The 21,936-nt window shown below is 33.3% G+C and overlaps 1 protein-coding gene across 2 annotated transcripts in view; it reads right to left on the reverse strand.

The window, feature by feature from the left end:
- MICU3 (mitochondrial calcium uptake family member 3) overlaps positions 1–21,936 on the reverse strand; it is an 80,231-nt gene that overhangs the window by 50,410 nt on the left and 7,885 nt on the right. For both annotated transcript variants that reach the window (XM_081047210.1, XM_081047209.1), the window contains exons 2-3: positions 3,604–3,757; positions 643–674 (exon numbers count right to left, since the gene is read on the reverse strand). In XM_081047210.1, coding sequence (XP_080903336.1) covers positions 643–674; positions 3,604–3,757 — 186 coding nt within the window. The remainder of the gene's footprint in view (positions 1–642; positions 675–3,603; positions 3,758–21,936) is intronic.

A 21,936-nucleotide genomic window follows, 5' to 3' on the forward strand; every position in this document is an offset into this window, starting at 1 on the left:
ATCCTTAACAATATGGTTTCATTTCCTCAGTTTTGGACTTTATATAAGTGGAATTATACTTTATCTATTTTTGAATTGCTTATTTTGTCGCTATATTTCTAAGACTCATCTAGTTAAAGCATTGCTATAATTCATTTCTTTTCACTGTTCATAGTATTCACTGTACAAATATATCAAAACTTATTTTTCAATTCTACTATTGCTAATGCATCATAGTCTTACACTGTATTAGTTCTTTTTGACCATCATTTTGAACAATCTATGGGCATTCCTGTGAATCTCTCCTGTATATAAGAGTTTCTCTGGGTATATACACTGGTGTGAAACTAGTAGATCATAGGGCATATTCAAATTTAACTTTACTAGGTGCATATGCATGCACTGTTGTACAATTTAAAGCCAAGACTAGACCTGCTAGATATAGCATATGTGTATTTTTAATTTTAGTAGATATTGCCAAATTGTTTTCCAAAGCAGATTTACTAATTTACCTTTGCCATGAGAGTTACCATTGATCCACATATTCAAATGGCACTTTGATGTGATTTAATTTGCAGAAAAATTACATATATCACATTATATATATATGTATACAGAGAGAGAGAGAGGGAATTTATCTGTTCACCAAGAGCTTTATCTTACCTGTTTGGAAAGTGACTTCCATATTTTAGCAACTATAATAAAAAAACATAAAAGAATCAGACAATAAATATTTCATGTAATATATATCCAAATTCAGTAACTATCTATAACCATTATTCATAACACCAAGCTTTTATGTCTAAAAGGCAAAGTTTCTTTAACCTTAAGACTTGGATCTATGATATGATTTTATTTATGTTATGCATTTTTTTCATGTACTATACACTATTTATAATATATAAGTGGAATAGGAAACACATTTTCCATAATCATCATCTTATTTTGGGGATTTCTGAATGTTAGTTAACTTACTGCATGTCAAATAGCCTATGGGCTTAAAACACAAATAATGATATTTATTAAATATTCATACTAGGATATACAATATTAACAATTACAATTTTACTTTATTGTAATAAATTACAATAATTACAATTTTAAGGTATTACTAATGATCTCTGCTCTATCAATTACTCATGATCTCTGATTATAATTCAAAGGTCAGCTCTCTGTAGGGTAAATGGGAAGGATGGGAGCAAAGGGAAAAAGGGATGAAGGAGAAAGCAAGTAATGTAAGATGGAAAGTCTCATCCTGTTTTCCACTGTTTTCCTCTAAGAATGTTACAGTTGAATAAAATACCAGGGATCAGTTTCTTTTTCTGATTCCTCTTCACATCCCTTAAGATCTCAAAAACTATAAATCTTGTAATATTAAAATAAATGTGAGTCATATTGCTGTTTACTTTGCTCAGGTTTGAACACTGAATATCTAATGACTGCCCAAGAATTATCTCCAGGCTTATATGTGATTAAGTCCTATAAGACATCTGCATTAAAGAACTGCTAAATTATTTCATCTACATTACAATGACAACCAATAATATTTCTACATGGCAATGTGGTTATTTCTGTATAATTAACCACAGTTAAGGTAAACAATAAATCAAATTGAAGATTTTAAGATAGGCATTTTTTGCTGTATAACTAACTCTCTTTTTAAAGCAATATGTCATTTTAAGATCAAAAGAAGTATGTTCTAAAATTTAGCAAACTGATTTTAATGCAGATAGATTTCTTTACCAGGTAGCAACAACATCCTTACTTTACCCAAGATAGTTTATACAAATGTGTAATCAGTGATTAAAATCACAGGCCTATAAAGCAGAATTTAGCATTTAACCTTAATTATGATAACTGCATATATTCATTTTTAAAGACATCCTCCTTCCTCACGAACAGAACAATGCAAATAATATTTATATTCTGTTGCTTTTAAAAGATATCAGTACGAAGAAAAATAAATGGTACAGAAGTACATGCACGTGCTCTTATGCAATGTTCAGGGGCTATTTATCAAAAGAGGAAGTTAGACACGCTCTTGAGTTTTGTAGGGTTTACGAGATTTCCAGGGTAAATTATTCACAAAAGACATATTCATTCTTCCAGATATGTCTCCATGTTCAATATTATTAGCTTTTTTTTTATAAAGACTAAAGAGCCATTAAGATTGTTCTTCAAAGGATTTTCTGATTTTCTAAATTCCTTATTTCATATGAAGTTACTCCATATATAAATATAACTTGGGTCAAGAGGGACTTCAATTCTATTGGATATATTTTATTTCTTAAGCTATAGATTGATGTTCATTATATTTTTAATATTTCTATGTAGATCTGAAATTTTTTAATACATTTCTGAAACAAATTAAAATAATATTTGAAGCTATATGAGAATAATCAGTTATTATTTTAGTTCTGTAAGGGAAATTCACCTTTTAGGTTCTATTTAAGTAGGTAACATAAGAAATTTTTTTGATTTCAAACACAAAGTTATAATCAACAATGAGACGTATACCTCAATTAACATTTATTTAAACTACATATAATTATTAAGCAAATGTTTACACAGCACACCATTTTTGTTTTCTGTTGAGGTCACCATAAAATTATATCAAAGATTGTTTAAAACCTTGGTTATGAATTCAAATGATAATGATGATGATGAGAGCTAGCCACATTTATTAAGTGATTATTGTGTGTCAGGTACTACGCTAAACAGTCAATCCTCACCTGATATATTCAATCCTTAAAAAACTTCATGAGGCTGTTATTACTTTTTTATAAATGTGGAAACAAAAAAATTAAATAAATTAACCAAGTTCCCAATGCTAACTGAATTCCAAGGTTTTAACACAAGTATGTCTAATTTTAATATACTTTCCCTAATTTTCTACCTGTGAGGCATATTTTGTTCATATACTTCATGAAAAACAACATATTATAAGAGATTGAAAACAAAAGCAGATATGAGAATCCAACTGTCTTCTATTAAGTGAGACATTAAAGAGATTTGCAAGAATGTACATAATGCCCAAAAGTTTGAGAACCACTGCTCTAACATATGGGAAGGTGAGAAACAATTAGCCTATATTTACACAGCAAGAGCCATGAGAAATACAGAAGAAATACAGGCAGAACCTTTGCTCAGGTCTAACGTCAAAGCTGGTCCTCTGAATTACTCTGTTCAAGATGAATATAAAAATGGAGCAGGCAGGATATGAGTCTATTATAAAGAATATCAAGCATAAGGTGGTGTTTAAGTTTAATGTACTGAGAAACGGGACAACAGGAAGTTTCTGAAAAGAGAAGAGATAGTAGTAGGAGTTTATAAGAAATATTAATCTGGTAACACTGTATAACATAATGTCTTCCAAAATACTGTACTACTTGTTTAGTTGTTCTGAAAAACTTAAACAGCTCCACACTGTTACAAACTAGAGATAAAGAAAACAATCTTAAAAATTATTAAGAGAACTGACTCTGGGTAGTGAACACACAATGTGACATATAGAGATGATGTATTACAGAATTGTACACCTGACATCTATGTAACTTTGCTAACAATTGTTACCCCACTAACATTAATTTAAAAAAAAATAAGATAATTAAAAAATATACTTACATTTGGGCTCATCTGTTGTAACAGCCAAAATAAAATCATATGGAGTCATGAATAACTGCCCTTCACATTCTACAGAAGCAAACAAACGAAATCGCCTTTCCCGAGACGTAGCATAGAGGTCTAAGTCTTCAATGTCTGTTCTGCCAATAGCAACCTAAAGTTAAGAAAGCACATAAATTTGAACTGTGTGAAATAATATCTCCTTTTAGGATATAAATGCTTTTAATTATGTTAAAAGTGAATTAACAAAGTAAATGAAAATTTGAAAATATTGTCTTCTAAAGAACTCAATCATTTTATAAATTACCCAGATGAAATACCATGAATCAAGATTTGAAAGCTTCTACAATGAATATTATTAAGGGCCTGAAGATTTTAATCTGATATTTTGAAGTACTTGTAATCTATTTCTTCAGTTTTAGTCTTGGAGAACATAAAATTTCTGAGCTAGAAGTTTCTTTAAAAGGAACACTAACACTTGCTAAATGCCTACTATGCACCCTCTATATAGGCTTATTTATTTAATTACAAGTCTATTCACTATAGTTTATTAATTTTCTAAAGGAAGAAGTGAAACCACGATAGACTGTTCATGGCTACCACTGAGGAAACTGTTTAGTGGCAGTGTCAGAACTAAAGTTGCTAACTCTATATCAGTATATAGTACCCACCAGTAGTTATTCTGACTTCTACCTAAGGTTACGATGAACAGAATTAGAAGGAGAGTGTATATGAAGAGCAGCAAGTCTCTTTTGCTTTCCTTAGTTTCAAGAACTTTCTGTATAAATAATTTTTCACTATTATTTTTTCTTTCTAAACTATTACAAATTTATTTTTAATATGATTTTTTCTGAATACAAAAGTAACAGTTATTGTATATAATTTAAAACACACAAATCTTTAAAATTTAGATATAATTTTTAAGTTTTTTGGAGGCAAAAAATGGGGTTTATACAATACTGTTCAGAAATCTCATCCTTTTTACTTATTAATATATCACGGCCATTTTCCCAATTCACTAAATAGCCCAGTAGACCTTTTTTAATAACTGTGTAATATTTCATGGTTAATGATTACAGCATGACATAATAAAAATTCCAAATGGCTGAATATCTAGGTGATTCATAGTATTTTACTATTATAAAACAACGTTACAATGATCAACCTTGAAAATATTCAGGAAGAAGAAAATATGAATTTTAATGTCAGGAAGAGGTATGAACATTCTAGGTTTACACAGCATATCTAAAAGATGAATAATCTTCCTGTAGCAGAGGATTTACATTCATGGAAAAGGGTAAATTGATAATTTTTGAATGCCAGACTAAAGCACTGGAATTTAATCTGAAAGAACACAAATGTAAGATTTAGGGTGATTCTTAAGTGGTGCAATGAAACAAAGAAAATGGTGCTTTACAAAGATAAAGCAACCTGGTACCAGAGACCAGCTAGGTCAGCAGTATATTAATAACAATACTCAGGTAATCCATAGGTATTAGGAAATTGTTTGGGCCCTGCCATGGGTGATAAGTGAGACAATGAACAACTTAATGTCAATAATGGGCAATAATCTCCCTGAATATTCCTCAGGGATCAGTCTACCCTTTTATGTCCCCTGTTACACCTATTTCCAGGGGTTTCTTCTTCCTCCCAAGCAGGGAAACCAATCCTGCCCATGGCCACAGTTTACTTTCCTACTTTCTTCTTGCTAGGCCATTTCCTTGGGCCTAGGTGGCCCCAATCAACCATGACTCTTCTCCAGGAAATTTCCTGGAGGACTACTCACTATGAAGCTGTTTTTTGCACCACAGTGTGAAGACATGCCTCCGGCTAACATCCTGAAGTACAATTTCTACCTTTAACGTCTGTTTGCTAGGACCTAATATGGACTCGATCTGGGACTTCTACTACCTGTACTGCCATTACTGCTCATGAGGTGCTGGTGTTTTCTCATCCAACTTTCCTTCCTTAAGCACAGTCTATCATTTGTCCCAGCATGCCAAACCTGCTAGACCACTGCGGCTGGGAATTGGATCCATCTATGAGCTAATGCTCACAACTCCTCCTTCTCCTTAACTTCTACTAACAATCAATTAACAAAGCCTGTTGTTCTCCCTCTATTTTCTCACAACCACCCACTGCCACTAAGCTTTCTTCAAGTACTCACTACTTCCCTAAAATTTTGCAATAATGACACAACTGTGATTTCTGCCTCTAATCCATCCCATACTGACAGAAAGAAAAAACAGGCAGAACTGTAGAACAATTTGTATTCTTTAACTATCTGAGAATGCGTATCAGAAGAAATCTCCCAAGTAAAGGTTTTCATTAAAATTCCACTGCATGAATTAATACTCATCTTTTCTGATAATAGCATTAGATGGTGCCCACAGTTCTATTTAGCATCACCTTAAAATAAAGTCTGGGGAGGTATTTGGAAATGGTTTGTTTCCCAGGGGGAAAAATATATATAGCCTAAAAAGTTAGAATATGATTTATGTATGACAAAGATAACCAGAATCTGGGTGCTTAAAGGGACCTTCTGCTACTGCAGACTAATTTGTCCACTGCCTCTGCGCGCTTTAGTGTAATATATCACATTGGCAATGCTGAAATGAAATATGGACTGGTAAAAAGTGAAAACCAATCTTACCGTGATATCCCATTAAACTGGCCTGATCCTAGAACAGTCTAATTATCATCAACTAGGAGAATTTGGCTCATCTAGTTGGAGAATAGGATGGATGGAGAGCATAACAGGAAATCAATACTTGGGTCGGTTTTTATATTCTCTATTCTCTTCCACTGACTAATTTGTCTCTTCCTACTGAAATGTCAGTGTTTTAATTACTACAGCTCTTGGTTATGTTTTTTATTTTTATTTTATTCAAGTTTGTTTTTGACATTAGGTAAAACAGTACTCCATCTTATTGTCAATCCTTTAAAAATATTCACGGTGATTGATATGCAATTCTCTCTTCAAAGTAAACTTTGAAATCAATGCATCAAATTCTATTTTAAAAATCTTACTGATACTTTCTTTGGGATGACACTGAATTTTGGCGTGATTTAGGAAGACTTGATTTTTCCCAACTGGGAACATGAATATCTATTCAGGTCTTCCTCTATGTCTTTCAGTAGAATCTTACAGTTTTCTTCATTTAAATTTTAGATACTTTTGGTAGATTTACTCTTACAAATTTTATAGTTTCTATATAAGTGTGAATTGGGAATTAAACCTTTTATTCTTATTACATTTTCAATTGGTTAATTCTTGTATTTGAATGGGAAAGCTACTGACTTTAGTATATTTGCTTTGTATCCAACTAACCTTATTAAATTCCTTCATTAATTTTAATAAGTTTTCTTGGATTTTCTAAATAGATGATCACAAGTTCTTTTACAATAGTGACAGTTGTTTAGCTTATTCTTTTTAGTATTTATATCTTGTTTTCATTGCCTTAATCACTAAAAGTCTAGGTCTCTAAAAATGATGTTGAATAGTGTCAGTAATATTAAGCATTCTTGTCTTGTTCAATGTTTTGAAGAGAATGCTTCCAATGCATTGCCATTAAACGCAATGTTTGCAATTGGTTTTGATAATTATCTTCTACCTTAAATCAGGACTGGGTTGTTTACCTAGTCTTCTTTGTTCGCTGAAAATAAATGAGTTTAGAGTTAGAATTGTCCTTAGAGATCACTTGGTCCTCTTGTTTCTTTACCTTTTTAACCACAACAAAAACATAAATGTGAATCCCTAAACAAAAGTTAAAATGCATTGGGCAATTAGAAGCATAAATAAAAATCCCCCCCAAAAAACTCAAGAGGTATTGGACAAAACTCTATTATTTACACATCTTTAAACTATTTTTAGTTTCTAAGATGAATATTTAACATCAACTAATGAACTAATGTAAATTATTCATTTATTCAACAGATACTTGGTGTGTGTTTACTATATACAAATGAATCAACTATAAAATTATCAATAGGGAGATGACTTTATAGAAAATTGTTTCAGGGAAAAAATATGAATAAGCAAGTTTGGTTTAATCATATCTAACTACTTTCAAACCTTTCCACAGTCCACATGCTTCTTTCTCTACAGCTTATGAACTATTTTCTTAACTAACCATTTATATGTATTTTTAACTGTGGTACAGTTCTAACCAAGTTAAACTTTGCAGTGTTTGAGAGGTTGACAGGGAGCAGCAATCCATGAAGTTCAGCTGAGGATACCTAACCTGACCTACTAGAATCTCTGAGGAAACAGGTGGCATCAGGACAGTAGATGACCAAATGTTAAAAGGAACTCAGATCTTTAAAAGATTTAGCTTTGCTTCTGAATTTTCCAAAGTTTGGAAAATCTAAGCCTTGTGAAGTTTTAACATCACTGTTATGAACATTCAGAAACAAGAATCAGTGAAAGTGGAAAATGATATTCAAACCAGTTTACTAATTCTCTTGGCAGTCTTGCTTACCTACACTTGACAATGATCTTGTATCGTTTTAATGTTCTGGGACTTCAGAAAAAAAAACAAATACGCACAGCCATTTCCCTCGAGCACACTGGCATGAATCTGTATGTATAATCCCTATATTACAAGGAGCAGGTTAAATACACCTATATTCACTGGCTGACCTACTTTATTTAACCTTTTAGGCTCACCTAAATACAATATATCTTTTAATTTCTAAAGCCTAGAATTAACCTAGGCTTTATTCTAGCCTAGAATTAAGCCTAGAATAACCTAGAATATATATTTTAATAATATATACTGTCTCAGTAAATGATTTTTTGTATTACAAAATTGCCATGACAATGTATAATGTATAATGTATCTAAAACTAATAGGAAAGCTAACCTGAAACCCCCAAAACCTGAATTATATCCATGTAGTTGTTAAAAATTGATAAAAAATCTTTACTATCAATTCAACATAATGTACTTATAAAATAAGCCTTTTAAAGTGGTAAAGTATAACTAGACTATTTCTGAACTGCAGGGAAAAGACTGACAGGAGTTACAGAAGTCATGTTCATTTAAGAAAAATTCTTAATATCTTAGGTTGACAAGTTAAAAAAACCAAAACACTTATTTGGGAAGTTGAGGAAGTGACAGCCTTTAAATTGTTAAGAAATATTAGAGAGAAAACCCTTGAGCTTATAATGGCTACAAAGACAAATAGCCTCTATAAGAAGCTGTCAGGTAGTAGAAGCACAGATGGAGCGGAAGGCTGGCTTAGCTTTTAAGAAATGCTCTCTCCAAAGTGAACAACACAGAGTTTCCATGTTCCATCTTTTCTGGAGCTGCCTCTTTAAAATGGACCATTATAAGGTGAAATTCTTTTTCTGCATGAAACCATCTTTCCTTTTTTGTTTTGTTTTTGCTATTTGATACCTGATAACCCACCGAGGAAGCTCTTAAATGCAGGAAGACTGAAAAACAATTTTTGTTAGGAAATAAAAAAATCAAACCGGAGTATGGCTTATTAATTATCGATGTTATAAAATTGCTCTAATTAAAAATACTTAGAGAGTAAATATGATTAACATTATCTGTACCTTGAATTCATATTTTCCCTGTTTTTTATAAGAACCAGAGTTCTTATTGTGAGAACTCTGATACTAAAATAGTGCCCTTGACTTCCTCTTCCTATTAGCGTCTGAGGTTGAAGCTACTTAAGTACTATTTGTGGTATTTGCTTCACATCTGTCTCTGGAACCGATCCTGTCCCAAGCTAGAGGTAACCAAAGACTTTCAGGCCAAAGATTTGGGTGGTGATGTCTGTCCTGTTCTGGAACAAGGTACTTAGTTACTGATTTTGCTCCTATCATCAGAACCCATCCTTTATTTCCCAATTTCAGTACTTGGGTTTCTACCTGTCAGACTATGCCTGAGAACTTTTCCTGATATGCCAGTAGTTCCCCTGAACTACAAGTGCATGCTTACCTTCCCCTCCCATGCTTGGTGTTAAGGTGCTATTTACCAGGTCTCCTTGGTGCTTCATACGAGACTCTCTGCTATAGAGATCTGCGAGTTATCACCAATTCAATGGCTGTCTTCTGCTAGAACTTCATGAAACCAACTGAGCTAGTCCTAACCTGTTGTTAAAAACAAAATGAGTCTAATTTCACTCTGTGCCTGGGGTGAGCTCTGGGAACTGTAATGGTCTCTGAGCTATGGCCAGCTCCAGCAATATTTTAGATCACCTTCAGTTTTCTGCTTAGCTTTTCAATTTCTCTAGAGGTGAACCCTGATAACTTTGCAGCTATTTGCCAAGATGAATCTTTGCTCCATATCAAATTGTCTTTGTGATTCTTCCACTCAGACTCTTAGGAAGGCGACCTGCCAGAAAACTTCTGCTGCTGTGCCCTCTCTACTGAGTAAAATATTGCTCCAAATCAATCCTAATTAATCACATCTCTTGTAATTAACATATCTTAGACTGTGACAACACACCTTCCCTGAAAGTCAACACGGTACCTTGGATACTTCCTAGTTATTTCCTTTGTCTATCCCTGTTAGATCATTTTTTCTCCTTTCCCCCATTCACACTGTGTTGCACTTAACTGTTTATATACTGGTCTCTTGTCATTTAACCATGAATTCCTTGAGAGGGGCAATATTTCTTCTTCCTTACAATATTCTTACTTTTAAGAACTTAACCAGTGATTAACACAGTGACTGGCATATATAAGAGGATTGGTAAATGTCTACTGCATGAATGAATGCTTATGGATGAAAAGATAACTGGCAACTGGGCCAAAGAGATACTTAGTCTTGGTGAGGGGGCAGTCTAGGGGAAGAGAGCAGAAGAGAGGCTTCTGATTACAAGCTAGTAATTTAGACTGAGATAATCAAAGATAATCTAAAACTTTAGAGAGAAAGATACCACATTATAACTTATGTGGATCTCTTTTAAAAGTTGCTCGAACATATCATCTTCAAGACTAATGTTGGTGATTTTTTAAGTTTAGCTGTTATAATAAGGCTTATGGGTTTTATTTTTCAGTTTAACTGTTAATTATTTTAATGGAGTAAACAGTCTGGTAAAATTAATCTCTTCTTAAGCAGGGATGTAGGCAAAAATAAAGTGTGGCTTAAGTCTTGAAATTTGGAGCACTCAGTTCCTCAAGCACTCCTCCCAAGTGATTGCATAAAACATAAAAAACATAAAAAAACTGGGTATTTTCGTATTTATATTTTAAGAGTTCTAGGTACTTCAAATTTTAAGTAATTATAATGTTACTAGCTCCATATTACTTCAGTTGGCTACTTTCAATTCTACATTACCATTTTTTTTACAATAAAGAGTAATTTTTGCTTCTATATCTTTCAAAAAAAGAGTAATGAAATTCACTAATTCTTCTAACCTTTGACTACAGGAATAACAAGAACAAACGGACAGTATACCTGGTGAGAATTCTATCAGTATATGAATTAGGGAAGGCCTGAAAATGGAGAATACAACTTTCAAATGAAGACTGGGTGTTAATATACAAGAAAGTCCTCGGTTATTATTGGAGAAAAAGACAAACAGAAATATGATTTGAAAGAGGCCCCCAGTTTGGTAGATTACCCTTTTGTCTACATGAAAGACTGCAGGAAGGGGCAGTAGTGGAGGGGACAAGAAGCCAGAACAGGAAAGGCATAAGAGATGTAGCATAGGATTTATTTGACACAATCCTAAACCAAGTACAAGACACAGACTGTAGATTTCAGCCAGGAATAGAGGTGGTACACAGAGGTTCAAGCTGCAGGCCAATTGGCTGAAGACCATTATTCAAAGAAGAGATGAGCAGACCAAGTCAAAGGAGCCTCGGTTCATGAAGAAGAAATTAGTCCGCTGGATACTGGCATAAGTCATTGGGATATAAGATAGGCCTCCATAAGACTGGGGCTAAATCACAGGGATCAGTTACATTAACAATGCCAAAAGTGGCCAATTCACCATTAATCTGAAGCTCCTTATATTCTCCTGTTGGTCTTAGTGTCTGTGGTGAGGTTGAACCTACAGGTGGGTGGTCAGCTGAACTCTCAGACCAGGAGAATATAGGAGATTAGTACAGATGACAAAGTTAATCCACCCTCATCAAAAAAACAATCATTTCCTTCTGTCATTAGATGAATGGATAAAGAAGATGTGTGTGTGTGTGTGTATGTGTGTGTGTGTGTGTGTGTGTGTGTGTGTAGATACAGATACCGATATACAGATATAGATATAATTATCCTCTAGGTCCATCCATATTGTCACAAATGGCAGGATTTCATTCTTTTTTATTGCTGAGTAATATTCCACTGTGTACGTTATGCTAAGTGAAATAAGTCAGACAGAAAGACAAATAATGCATGATTTCAAACAAAACAAACAAACAAAACAAAAACAGACTCACAAAGAACAAACTGATGATTGCCAAAGGGAAAGAGAATGGGGATATGGGTGAAAAAGATGAAAGGTAATAGTCAATAATATTGTAATAACTTTGCATGGTGACAAATGGTTACTAGAATTAGTTTGGTGATCACATCATAAGGTACGTAATAATTTCGAATCACTAGGCTATACATCTGAAATATAATATTGTATGGTGACTATACTTTAATAGAAAATCTAAAAAGAAACAAAACATTATTTCCCTTCATTATAATCAAGGCCTTTACCAATTAAACCCTTCTCTACTATATTAGAGAAGGGTAGGCTAAATTCCGCAAGTGTAATGGCTCAAACATAACAGAAATGTGTTATTTCTCTCTCATAAGAGTCCAGAGAGGACATGCTAGGCCTGGAGTTAAGGGTGGGATAAGGGAGCTCTTTTCAACACAGTCATTCAGACCCCAGGTGATGATGACAGCCATTATCCACCAACGGGGCAGCATGGAGGAAGTTCATGTGAGAAGCTTTTATAGGTCAGGCTTAGAAGTAGTATAAATCACTTCTGCTCACATTCAATTGACGAGAAGTGAGTCACATGTCCATACTTAAGTGCAAGGGATGATGCAAAATGAAGAACTGGGCATCTGCAGTCCTAACTGTTATGCGGGAAGAGAAGAGATGACAGTCAACAGTTTGCAGTATCTGTCACATTAACTTCTGGTGACATCATCAAGGACTCGGGGAATATAAAGGACTAGCAGAAAAAAGGACTAGAGAAATGAACACATTTCTGTTATGTTTGAGCCATTACATTTGAGGAATTTAGCCTACCCTATCTAATATAGTAGAGAAAGGGTTAATTGGTAAAGGCCTTGATTATAATGAAGGGAAATAATGTTTTTGTTTCTTTTTAGATTTAGAATTATATATAGCATGTTTAACAAAGACATGGAGAGATTCACTTCCAAAACAAACCACATCTGTAGTCTCATGGGAGGTTAGATTTCTAAATCACCTTCATCAATTTTTAGGAAATACTAAACTATTGTGATTTACTTAGAGTGACAGTTCCACACATTTTATCCTCTGCATATTGTATTTCGCTTTCCATACGCTTGAAATTTAATGTTGTTTGCACTTGCATTCTCCCAGCTTTGTTTTCCCAAATTTGGCAAAATACTTCTGTTAACTCTGACCTTTACACAAAACACTGCAATGAGATTAAGAAAACATTGGGTCTGGTCCTCTATCCTTGAATATTGAGAGATGTTGAGTGTAAACAGATGTTTTGTGCTCCACTTCACAGACCTACCCATGGTATATCTGTGAGAGGTTGAACAGTAATTACTATCCAAGAGCTTAATTTAGAAAAACTGAATTGAACCATGTATAGGTTAAAAAGATGATGGTCTTCAAATTTTTGATCTGTGATTATAAAACTGAGTTATTCCTAAACTAAATTTGGTGACAGATTGTTATACTCAAAATATCCAGAAAAAATAACTAAAAACTCTAAAATTTAAGTAACAGAAACTAATATATAAAATTACTCCCAAAGTCACATACACACACATATATATATAAAGTTAAGTTTTAAATTCTAACTTCATTTCTTTCATTTATATAGTAAAATTCATTCTGAAAATAAAGCGTCATCAAACGTCACAATAATGAAACTATAGATTGTGTGATTTTGACAAACAGTACCTTATTAAATCTAATACAATTATGATTTCATGGCTTCATGTGGGCATATTCTAACTAGATATGTTAAAATTTTTTACAGAATGGGAAAATATAGACATCCTAAGTTTAAGGGAAAGTATCACCACAGTATAATATTTTTAGACATGGCAAATTTTTTTGAGGAATGGAATTCTTCATATCAAAAATAATCTTGCAAAACTACTATTGAAAGAAAAGTACCCAAGCATAGGTCTCAGAGGTTGGCACACAAATTATCTTAATTGTAAGTGCATGGCCACACACCAGGAAAATTAAGTCGTTGAAATCTAGAGGTAGAAGAAAATTTAAATTTGCCTTTTTTACTCCTCATTTACTCCTTATTTCACTCCTTCTAGGAAATTATATTTTATACTTTCTAGGAAATTATGGGAATTATTTTCACATTTGCTAAAAAATGTTTAGGGAATCTTCTTTCTAGCCATTTGTATTAGCCAGAAAGCTCCATCTTTTCTGTTTTACTGAGAAATTGAGAGCTACATTCTAGTTTTTAAATTTCAGTTTCCCTATTTATGAAAATGGAGAATTTCATGGAAACAAAAATTTCAAACACACACCTGTAAAATAATATACTTTATTCATAAAAATAAGTAATGATAATTTTCAGGTAACTGTGAATCTTCCAAGTCATTGTGACATAAGTAAGATGCATGTCTTAAGACGTGGTAGAAATGACAAAGTTTACATTTTTTTAATTACCTCATCTTTACAAAAGAAATAAAAATATGTGTCAATGCAATTATATTCTCTGGAATTTCCAAACTCAGACCTTTGTAACTAGTACTTAGATGTTACTTCTTAAGGTAGTGAAACCAGGGCCTTCAGGCAACAGAGTACATCATTATCCTTCCTAAGAATAACAGAAAGCAAAGGTTCACTGCCAAGGCACAGTCTCACGTTACTTCAGGTCAGCAATTTGAAAATTTACTCTGTGGTAAGGTCTGGTTTTCCCAGGGAGGCAAGATTAAATGCCAGATAAAGGATTCACTACTTGACAATTAGAGAAACTGATGCCTACAAGCTGATAATATCCTAAAGAGGTAACTTGAAACAAATATATCAATTATCTAAACACTGTATAATGCATTACCTTTTAGCAGCTGAGAAACAGAGACATGAGAATGAAGAATGGAAGAAAGAAAAATAAAAACCATTCGTATTAACCAAAATTACTTAGATTACTCAACTAATAAGTTTCGTTTAAAAAAAATGTTTTATATTAAAACAAATACTAATTTTTAAAATAAAGAATGATTAGAAAATTTACTTGACTACATGTAGGAAATTGCGAATTTGGTATTACACTCTTCCTGATATTGGCAACTGTGCCAACATTTTATAAAACATTAAAGAGCACATATCTTTTAAATGTGAGTTTTTATTTTATGTATTTCTGGGCAAGAATCTAACGAGATGTATATGAGATTTTATTCACATCTATTTTTATTCTAGCTAAAAACATGTTCGTGGAAGTATTACACTTGGCTTTCTCAAATGGCTTCAGGCTTACTTAAAAGCTTCTAAGAAGATAAAAGGGGTAACATTTTCTTTGCTTGTTGGGTGGTCGAAAGGTTAAACATCAAATTCCCAGTGTGGGAAAATCCCAAAGTACTCTAGGTGAAATGTTTTGATGCTTAGTAAATGTATCCATGTGGAAATACACACAGCTGCAGACCAGCCAATAGTATTTCCCTGCCCGAGATGAAATAGTAAAAGAAAGTTGTAAAATAGGAAAAAAAAAAAGTAACTGACCATTTATGATTTTAAAGTCTCCAATTGTGTTGTTATAGTAGCTTACATTGTAGGGTTCTTCACACCATTTCTCTTCTGCTCTTTACAAGGCTACTGGAAAGAGCTCCCGACACTTCCTGTCTCTGATTTCCTCTACTTCAGCAGGTTCTCCCCTCTACCACTCCACTAAAACTGCTTGTCAAGGTCATAGATGACCTTGTTTCTAAATCCTAAGGTCAATTCTCAGTTTTCATCTTACAGCATCTGACACAGTTGATAACTCTCTTTTCCTTGAAAATTTTTTTCTTGGTTTCCAAGACCACACTGTTCTGATTTTCCTACTCCTCTGGCAGTTCCTTCTTGATACATGTGCTGGTACTTCTCATCTATGAAGTGCCCTACGCCGAGGAATTCCTCTTTTTTAAATCTATAATTACTTCTTCGATGATCTAATCTATGCTTTACATATTATATACTACCAATCCAAAATGGAGGTCATTTGCTTGAGACAGTGCAGGTACACCGGAACACAACATTTTGGAATAGCTTATGTGAGGATGAGAAATGGAGGTATCAGGGACATCTAAAAGGATTGTTGAACATGTCTCCTTGAGCACATGTTTCAGTTTCTCAAGTATGTATACACCTAGATAGAATTTCTGAGTTAAGAGGCATAGGATCTTAACATGCATCTTCACATGCACAGGATCTTAAGTTAAGATGCATAGGAGCTTCAATGTAACACATAATGTCAACCTATTTTCCAGAAGTTTATACCTCTACCATCAGAGTATAAGAATGTTTGTTGTTCCATATCATTGCCAACATTATTGTCAGTATTTTTAATTTTATCCATCTAACAGATAAGAAATGGTGCTTTATTCTGGTTATAATAGTATTTCCCTACAATTAGTGATGCTGAACACCTTTTCGTGTCTTTATTGGTTTTTTTAATATATTTATCTTGAATTTCCTGTTCAGACCCTTTGTCCACTTTTCTATTATGTTGTCCTTTTTCTTACTGATTTGTGGATCATTGCTATATTATATTCTTGATGCTAAGTCCTTGCAAATGTTATATAACGTACGTATCTTCTTACATTCCAAGACTCCTTTGTATTTTATTAGATATTTTTGTTTTAATGAAGTGAAATGTAGCAGTATTTTCCATTCTAAAATGTGATTTTTGTCTTGTTTTGAAAATCCTCATTGCTAAATTATAATTTACCTAGGTATAGAAATATATGTTGGCAGTTATTTTCTGTCAGCACTTTGAAGATATTAATACATTCCACTGTCTTCTTGTTTCTATCCATTACCACAGATTAGCCTTCAGTCAGGCCAATGACTATCCCTTTGTGGAAATCTGCCCTGTTTATCTTGGATTTTATAGTTTCATTATAATCTGACTAAATATATATTTATTTTTATTTATCCTGCTCAGGACTGTTTGCATTTCCCAAATCTGAGGATTAATGTCTTTGCTACTTTCTGAGAACTGTTCAGCCATTACTATCTCTTAGAATACTGCCTCTCATTCTCTCAAATCTCCTAGTCTGTAACCCCAATAGATGAATTTTCAACCTTCTCAATATATTTTCCACGTTTCATAAACTCTCAATATTTGCCATTTATTTAAAAGTGTATTACATTCTCTGTAGTTTCCTCAAAATTATCTTTCAGATTACTGACTCTTCAGTTATATTTTATATGTCTTATTTTACTATAAGACTGGGTATAATATAATATAATATAATATAATACAATATAATATCGGGTCTTATGTTCGTTTTTGCTCCAAAAGACACCTTAGAGCTGATTGTGCAGCTAGGTCTTATTTGCGGGGAAACAGGATAGATCTTATCTGTGGCCAGTGTTCAGGGCCTTTCTTCCAAAGAACTTTTGCATTTTGTTCTGCCAGAGACATCAGCTATTTTTCTCTGCTTGGGTAGTACTAATACAAGTTCTAACTTTGAAACCATATTAGCTTGTATGGGACCATGTTTATACATTTTCAGGAGAGTCCTTTTTTCTACTTAGAGCCTGGACAGACATCTTCAGGATTCCTTGTCATCAACTTGTACTGGGAGGAATGAGTTTTTTCTAATCAATTCTTTTGATGAGGGCTCTAGCTTTAGGAAGGTTTTGTCTCCTGTACCCATATAGGCATTAATTCAAGTCCTTAGAATTCCATGAAAAATGACCCATAACTCCCCCAAGTAAACCACAGCTCATACTGTTCTATTATTAGTTTCCACTTTATTTCTGCCCTTGGCAGTTTTCCTTAATTTATTACAAGTACAGTATGGTATTTAAAAGGATGTTTAAAATATTTTAATGACAGATTATGTAGTACACTGTATTGCTAGAACCATAAATCTAAACCATTTATTTTATTAAATGGGCATTCCATAATTTCTGAGCATTTTCCTTTCATTTAAAAGCTATTTTCCAACACAATACACTTCAAAACTAACAAAGACTGATAACCTATTACTTGTTCTCTAATTTTTCCTTAGAAAGAGAACTCTGATTTTCAGCAAGGCACAACACCACACAGAATAAAAGTTACATTTCTCAGGCTTTGTTGCAGTTAGATTAAGTCAATTAAGTTCTGGCCAGTGAAATGTAAATTAAAGAGTTTTTTATGAGACTTCCTGGAAGGCCAATTAAAAGGTACTGACTCAGCTATACAGGGCACAGGTAAGTAAAGGCAAAGGCATTATCTTGACTCATTTCTCCTGACGCCAAGCCAAGTGCTTTTTATTACACCCTGCTTCACTTATTTCAACCTGTTATTTCTATAATCACTTTAATCTCTGAATTTAAAGCTGTTGTAGAGGTTAGTCAAAAGTAGATATGGAAAAACGTCTCTTCGTGTCCTCTGCCCATTTTTTAATTTGTTTTTTTGGAGTTGATTTTTTTATAAATTTTGGATATTAACCTCTTATCAGATATATCATTGGCAAATATCTTCTCCCATTCAGTAGGATCCCTTTTTGTTTTATTGATGGTTTCCTTTGCTGTGTAAAAACTTTTTAGTTTGATGTAATCCCACATGTTTATTTTTCTCTTACTTCCCTTGCCCAAGGAGATAGATCAGTAAAAATCTTACTCTGGGTAATGTCCGTAAACTTTCTTCCTATATTTTCTTCCAGGAGTTTTATGGTTTCGGATCTTACATTTAAGTCTTTAATCCATTTTGAATTTATTATTGTATATGGTGTAAGGAGGTGGCCCAGCTTCATTTTTTCGCATGTATCCGTCGAGGTCTCCCAGCACTATTTATTGAATAGACTGTATTTACTCCCCTGTAAATTCTTGCTTCCATTGTCATAGATTAAATGACTATATAGGCATGGATTTATTTCTGGGCTCTCTATTCTGTTCCACTGATCTAGGTGTCTGTTTTTATGCCAGTACCATGCTCTTTTGATTACTGTAGTCTTGTAGTGTAATTTGATGTCAGGTATCATTATACCTCCCACTTTGTTCTTATTTCTCAAGATTGCTGAGACTATCTGGGGTCTTTTATAAATTTATATGGGTTCCATATAAATTTTAGGATTATATGTTCTATTTCTGTGAAAAATGTCCTTGGTAGTTTGATAGGAATTGCGTTGAATCTGTATATTGCCTAAGGCAGTATGGACATTTTAATGATATTAATACTTCCTATCCATGAGCATGGTATGCGTTTCCATCTATTTGTATGTTCTTTAATTTCTCTCTTCAGTGTCTTATAATTTTTGATTACAGATCTTTTACTTCTTTGGTTAAATTTCTTCCTAAGTATTTCATAATCTGGAGAAAGACAAATACCATATGACCTCACTCATATGTGGAATCTAAAGAAAAGAATAAATGAATGACATAATCAGAAACAATCTTAGAAACATAGAGGAAAAACTGAGGGTTGCTAGATGGAGGGTCGGGGTACGGGGGAAGGCAAGGGGATTAGAAAGCACAATCCGTAACCACAAGATTGCCACGGGGATATGAAAGTCAATTTGGGGAATGTAATCAATAATGTTGTAAAGATTTTGTACGGTATCCAATGGACACTTGTCTCATTAGGGAGATCACCTCAGGGATGATGTAGATGCCTGATCACTGCACTGTACACCTGAAGATGAATAATAATGAATGTCAACTATAATTTTATATATATACATATATATAAACATATATAATTACAGGAAGTAAAATATATATATAAACTATATATAGTTACAAGAAGTACAAATATATAAATAAATTATGTATATAGTTTACATATATATGTGTGTGTGTGTATATATATACATATATATATATATATATATATATATAGTTACAAGAAGTGGAGTACAGAATTAGGAACAGAGACAATGGAAATGTAATGGCTGTATGCGATGTCAGAGGGGTAATAGATGGGGGAGAGGGATGTTATCACTGTGTGAGGGATATAAATGATAAATGTTTGACTATTACATTGTTTTGTATACCTGAAACTAATAAAAAAGGTGAAAAAAGAAAGGAAATACCTTCATTTTCTCTTTAAAAAAAAAGTAGATATGGGCAAGGAGATCACTGTAGAGGGAGGACATAAGGGAAAGGAAAGGGAAGAGGATCTATATTTTCCCAAGCATAAGCTAAACAACATGAAGATCAAAACTGCTTTTGAACTAGAACGTAGTGCTGTAAGTGAATCAGTACGTATACCACAGTGTCTTCACCAATTTTTCTAGGTGAGGTACCTCTGAGCCCTCTGTCCTCTAAAGGAATTAAACTCCCTAGGGGGCCACTCTGCTTTCCTAAATTAAGAAAGCACACTGCAGATACTTGTATTATACAGTACATTTAAGAATGCCACTTTCTCTGTAGATTCTAAGAGAACACTTCTTGAATAAAACATATCACCAATATACGAAAGAAACATGTTTCCAGAACTTCTCTATCAGCCTGTAATCAAACAATACACTTCTACCGCTGAGTAACTTCTCTTACATAATTGATACTCAGATAATCCCTTTGTGGTTCACTTCTGCATATCCATCCAACTTTCATCATTCTACAGAAGACTAATGTCCAGCCCAATTTATGACTCTAGCCATATTCCAAATTCTGTTGGGTAAGGGTGTGGGTAGAAGACCAAAGAAACAAAGTGCTACTCTCCTATAATTTGCCAACAAATGGCAGGAACCTTGAGAAGTCATCCTGCTTGCCTACAGTTTTATAAAAATTAAAACGTACCTATAATAATAATTCAGGATAAGTTCTAGAGTTTAATTATTTGGTGATATATATATGTATAATATTTTTGATAAATACAAGCATTTAGTTCAAAATAGCACCCAGGATTTGTACTTTTGACTAATAAAATTTAGAAGATTAGATAAAAATATGAAGTGTAGATTTTAACCTTACTTCCTAAATTTAAGATGTCTTGACTTTGACTAAGTCACGTGTCATAAAAGACTTGAATCAAAACATTTACTCGACTTTTATGATGATCATCAGGTACTCACTAGGGCTGACAGATCAGAGGAGAACATGACAGACATGTGTGCTAGCATGTGTGCACAGTGCTGGGCCAAAAGGTTGCTAAGACTGCACTGTTTACTATGAGGACATAAAATCTTGCTGTGACTCATTTACATGGACAGGAAACAGTCTGGAAGAAGCCATGTGACAACAAAAATCGAATGGTTGAAAGGAGGGAAAGTTTAAATCACATTGATCTTTTCACCACAGACCCTAGTCCAAAAATTGCCTATTATTGTCCTTAGGATTCCATCATTGAGCTTGATGGTAGTAATATCTCAAAACCTTTGTTAATCTCCTGGGGACAACGATTGAATGTACTTGGATGTGCATGGAGAATTATAAATCATACCCCATCTTTAGATTAGTAAGAATAAATTTAAAGTGGTTGGAAGAAATTTAGACAATCCTATTTAAATAGAACTAAGTTAATTGGTTGGAGCTAGCTTAAGCTGGACTTAACCTATGAGAACCTTTCTGACATGATATGAATGAAGCCTTTTAGAAAAAGTTCTCTTTGACTGTTGTAAGCAGTTTGAATAATCAATTATAAACTTTCCAGGAAGAGAGGTAATCCAAATAGCTCACCTAGACAGTACCTACAATATCAACTGGATTGATATCTTTATGAGAAAGCAGGAAAAAAAATGGAATTATTTGAAATTCTTTTATATACACTTCCTGTATTCTAAATTCTGGACCTAGAATTGAGTATTAAAATGGTTAAAAGGCAATTTACTGAATGGACAAAAAAGCAGAAAACATGGATTCTACTTTTCCAATTTGCAAAAGAAAAAATTCTTTAATGAGTAAACACTCACTATGCTAGTCAATTAAATGATACAGCACTTGAAATTCCATAGTTTACTTAGCTTATATAATCTATCAATACATCAGAGACTAAAAGAGTAAGGGTTATATTACAGAAAGAGGAAGATGAAGAAAGCAATTTATT

The sequence above is a fragment of the Rhinolophus hipposideros genome (assembly GCF_964194185.1).
Source record: "Rhinolophus hipposideros genome assembly, chromosome: 4".
In the NCBI taxonomy this organism is placed as follows: Eukaryota; Metazoa; Chordata; class Mammalia; order Chiroptera; family Rhinolophidae; genus Rhinolophus; species Rhinolophus hipposideros.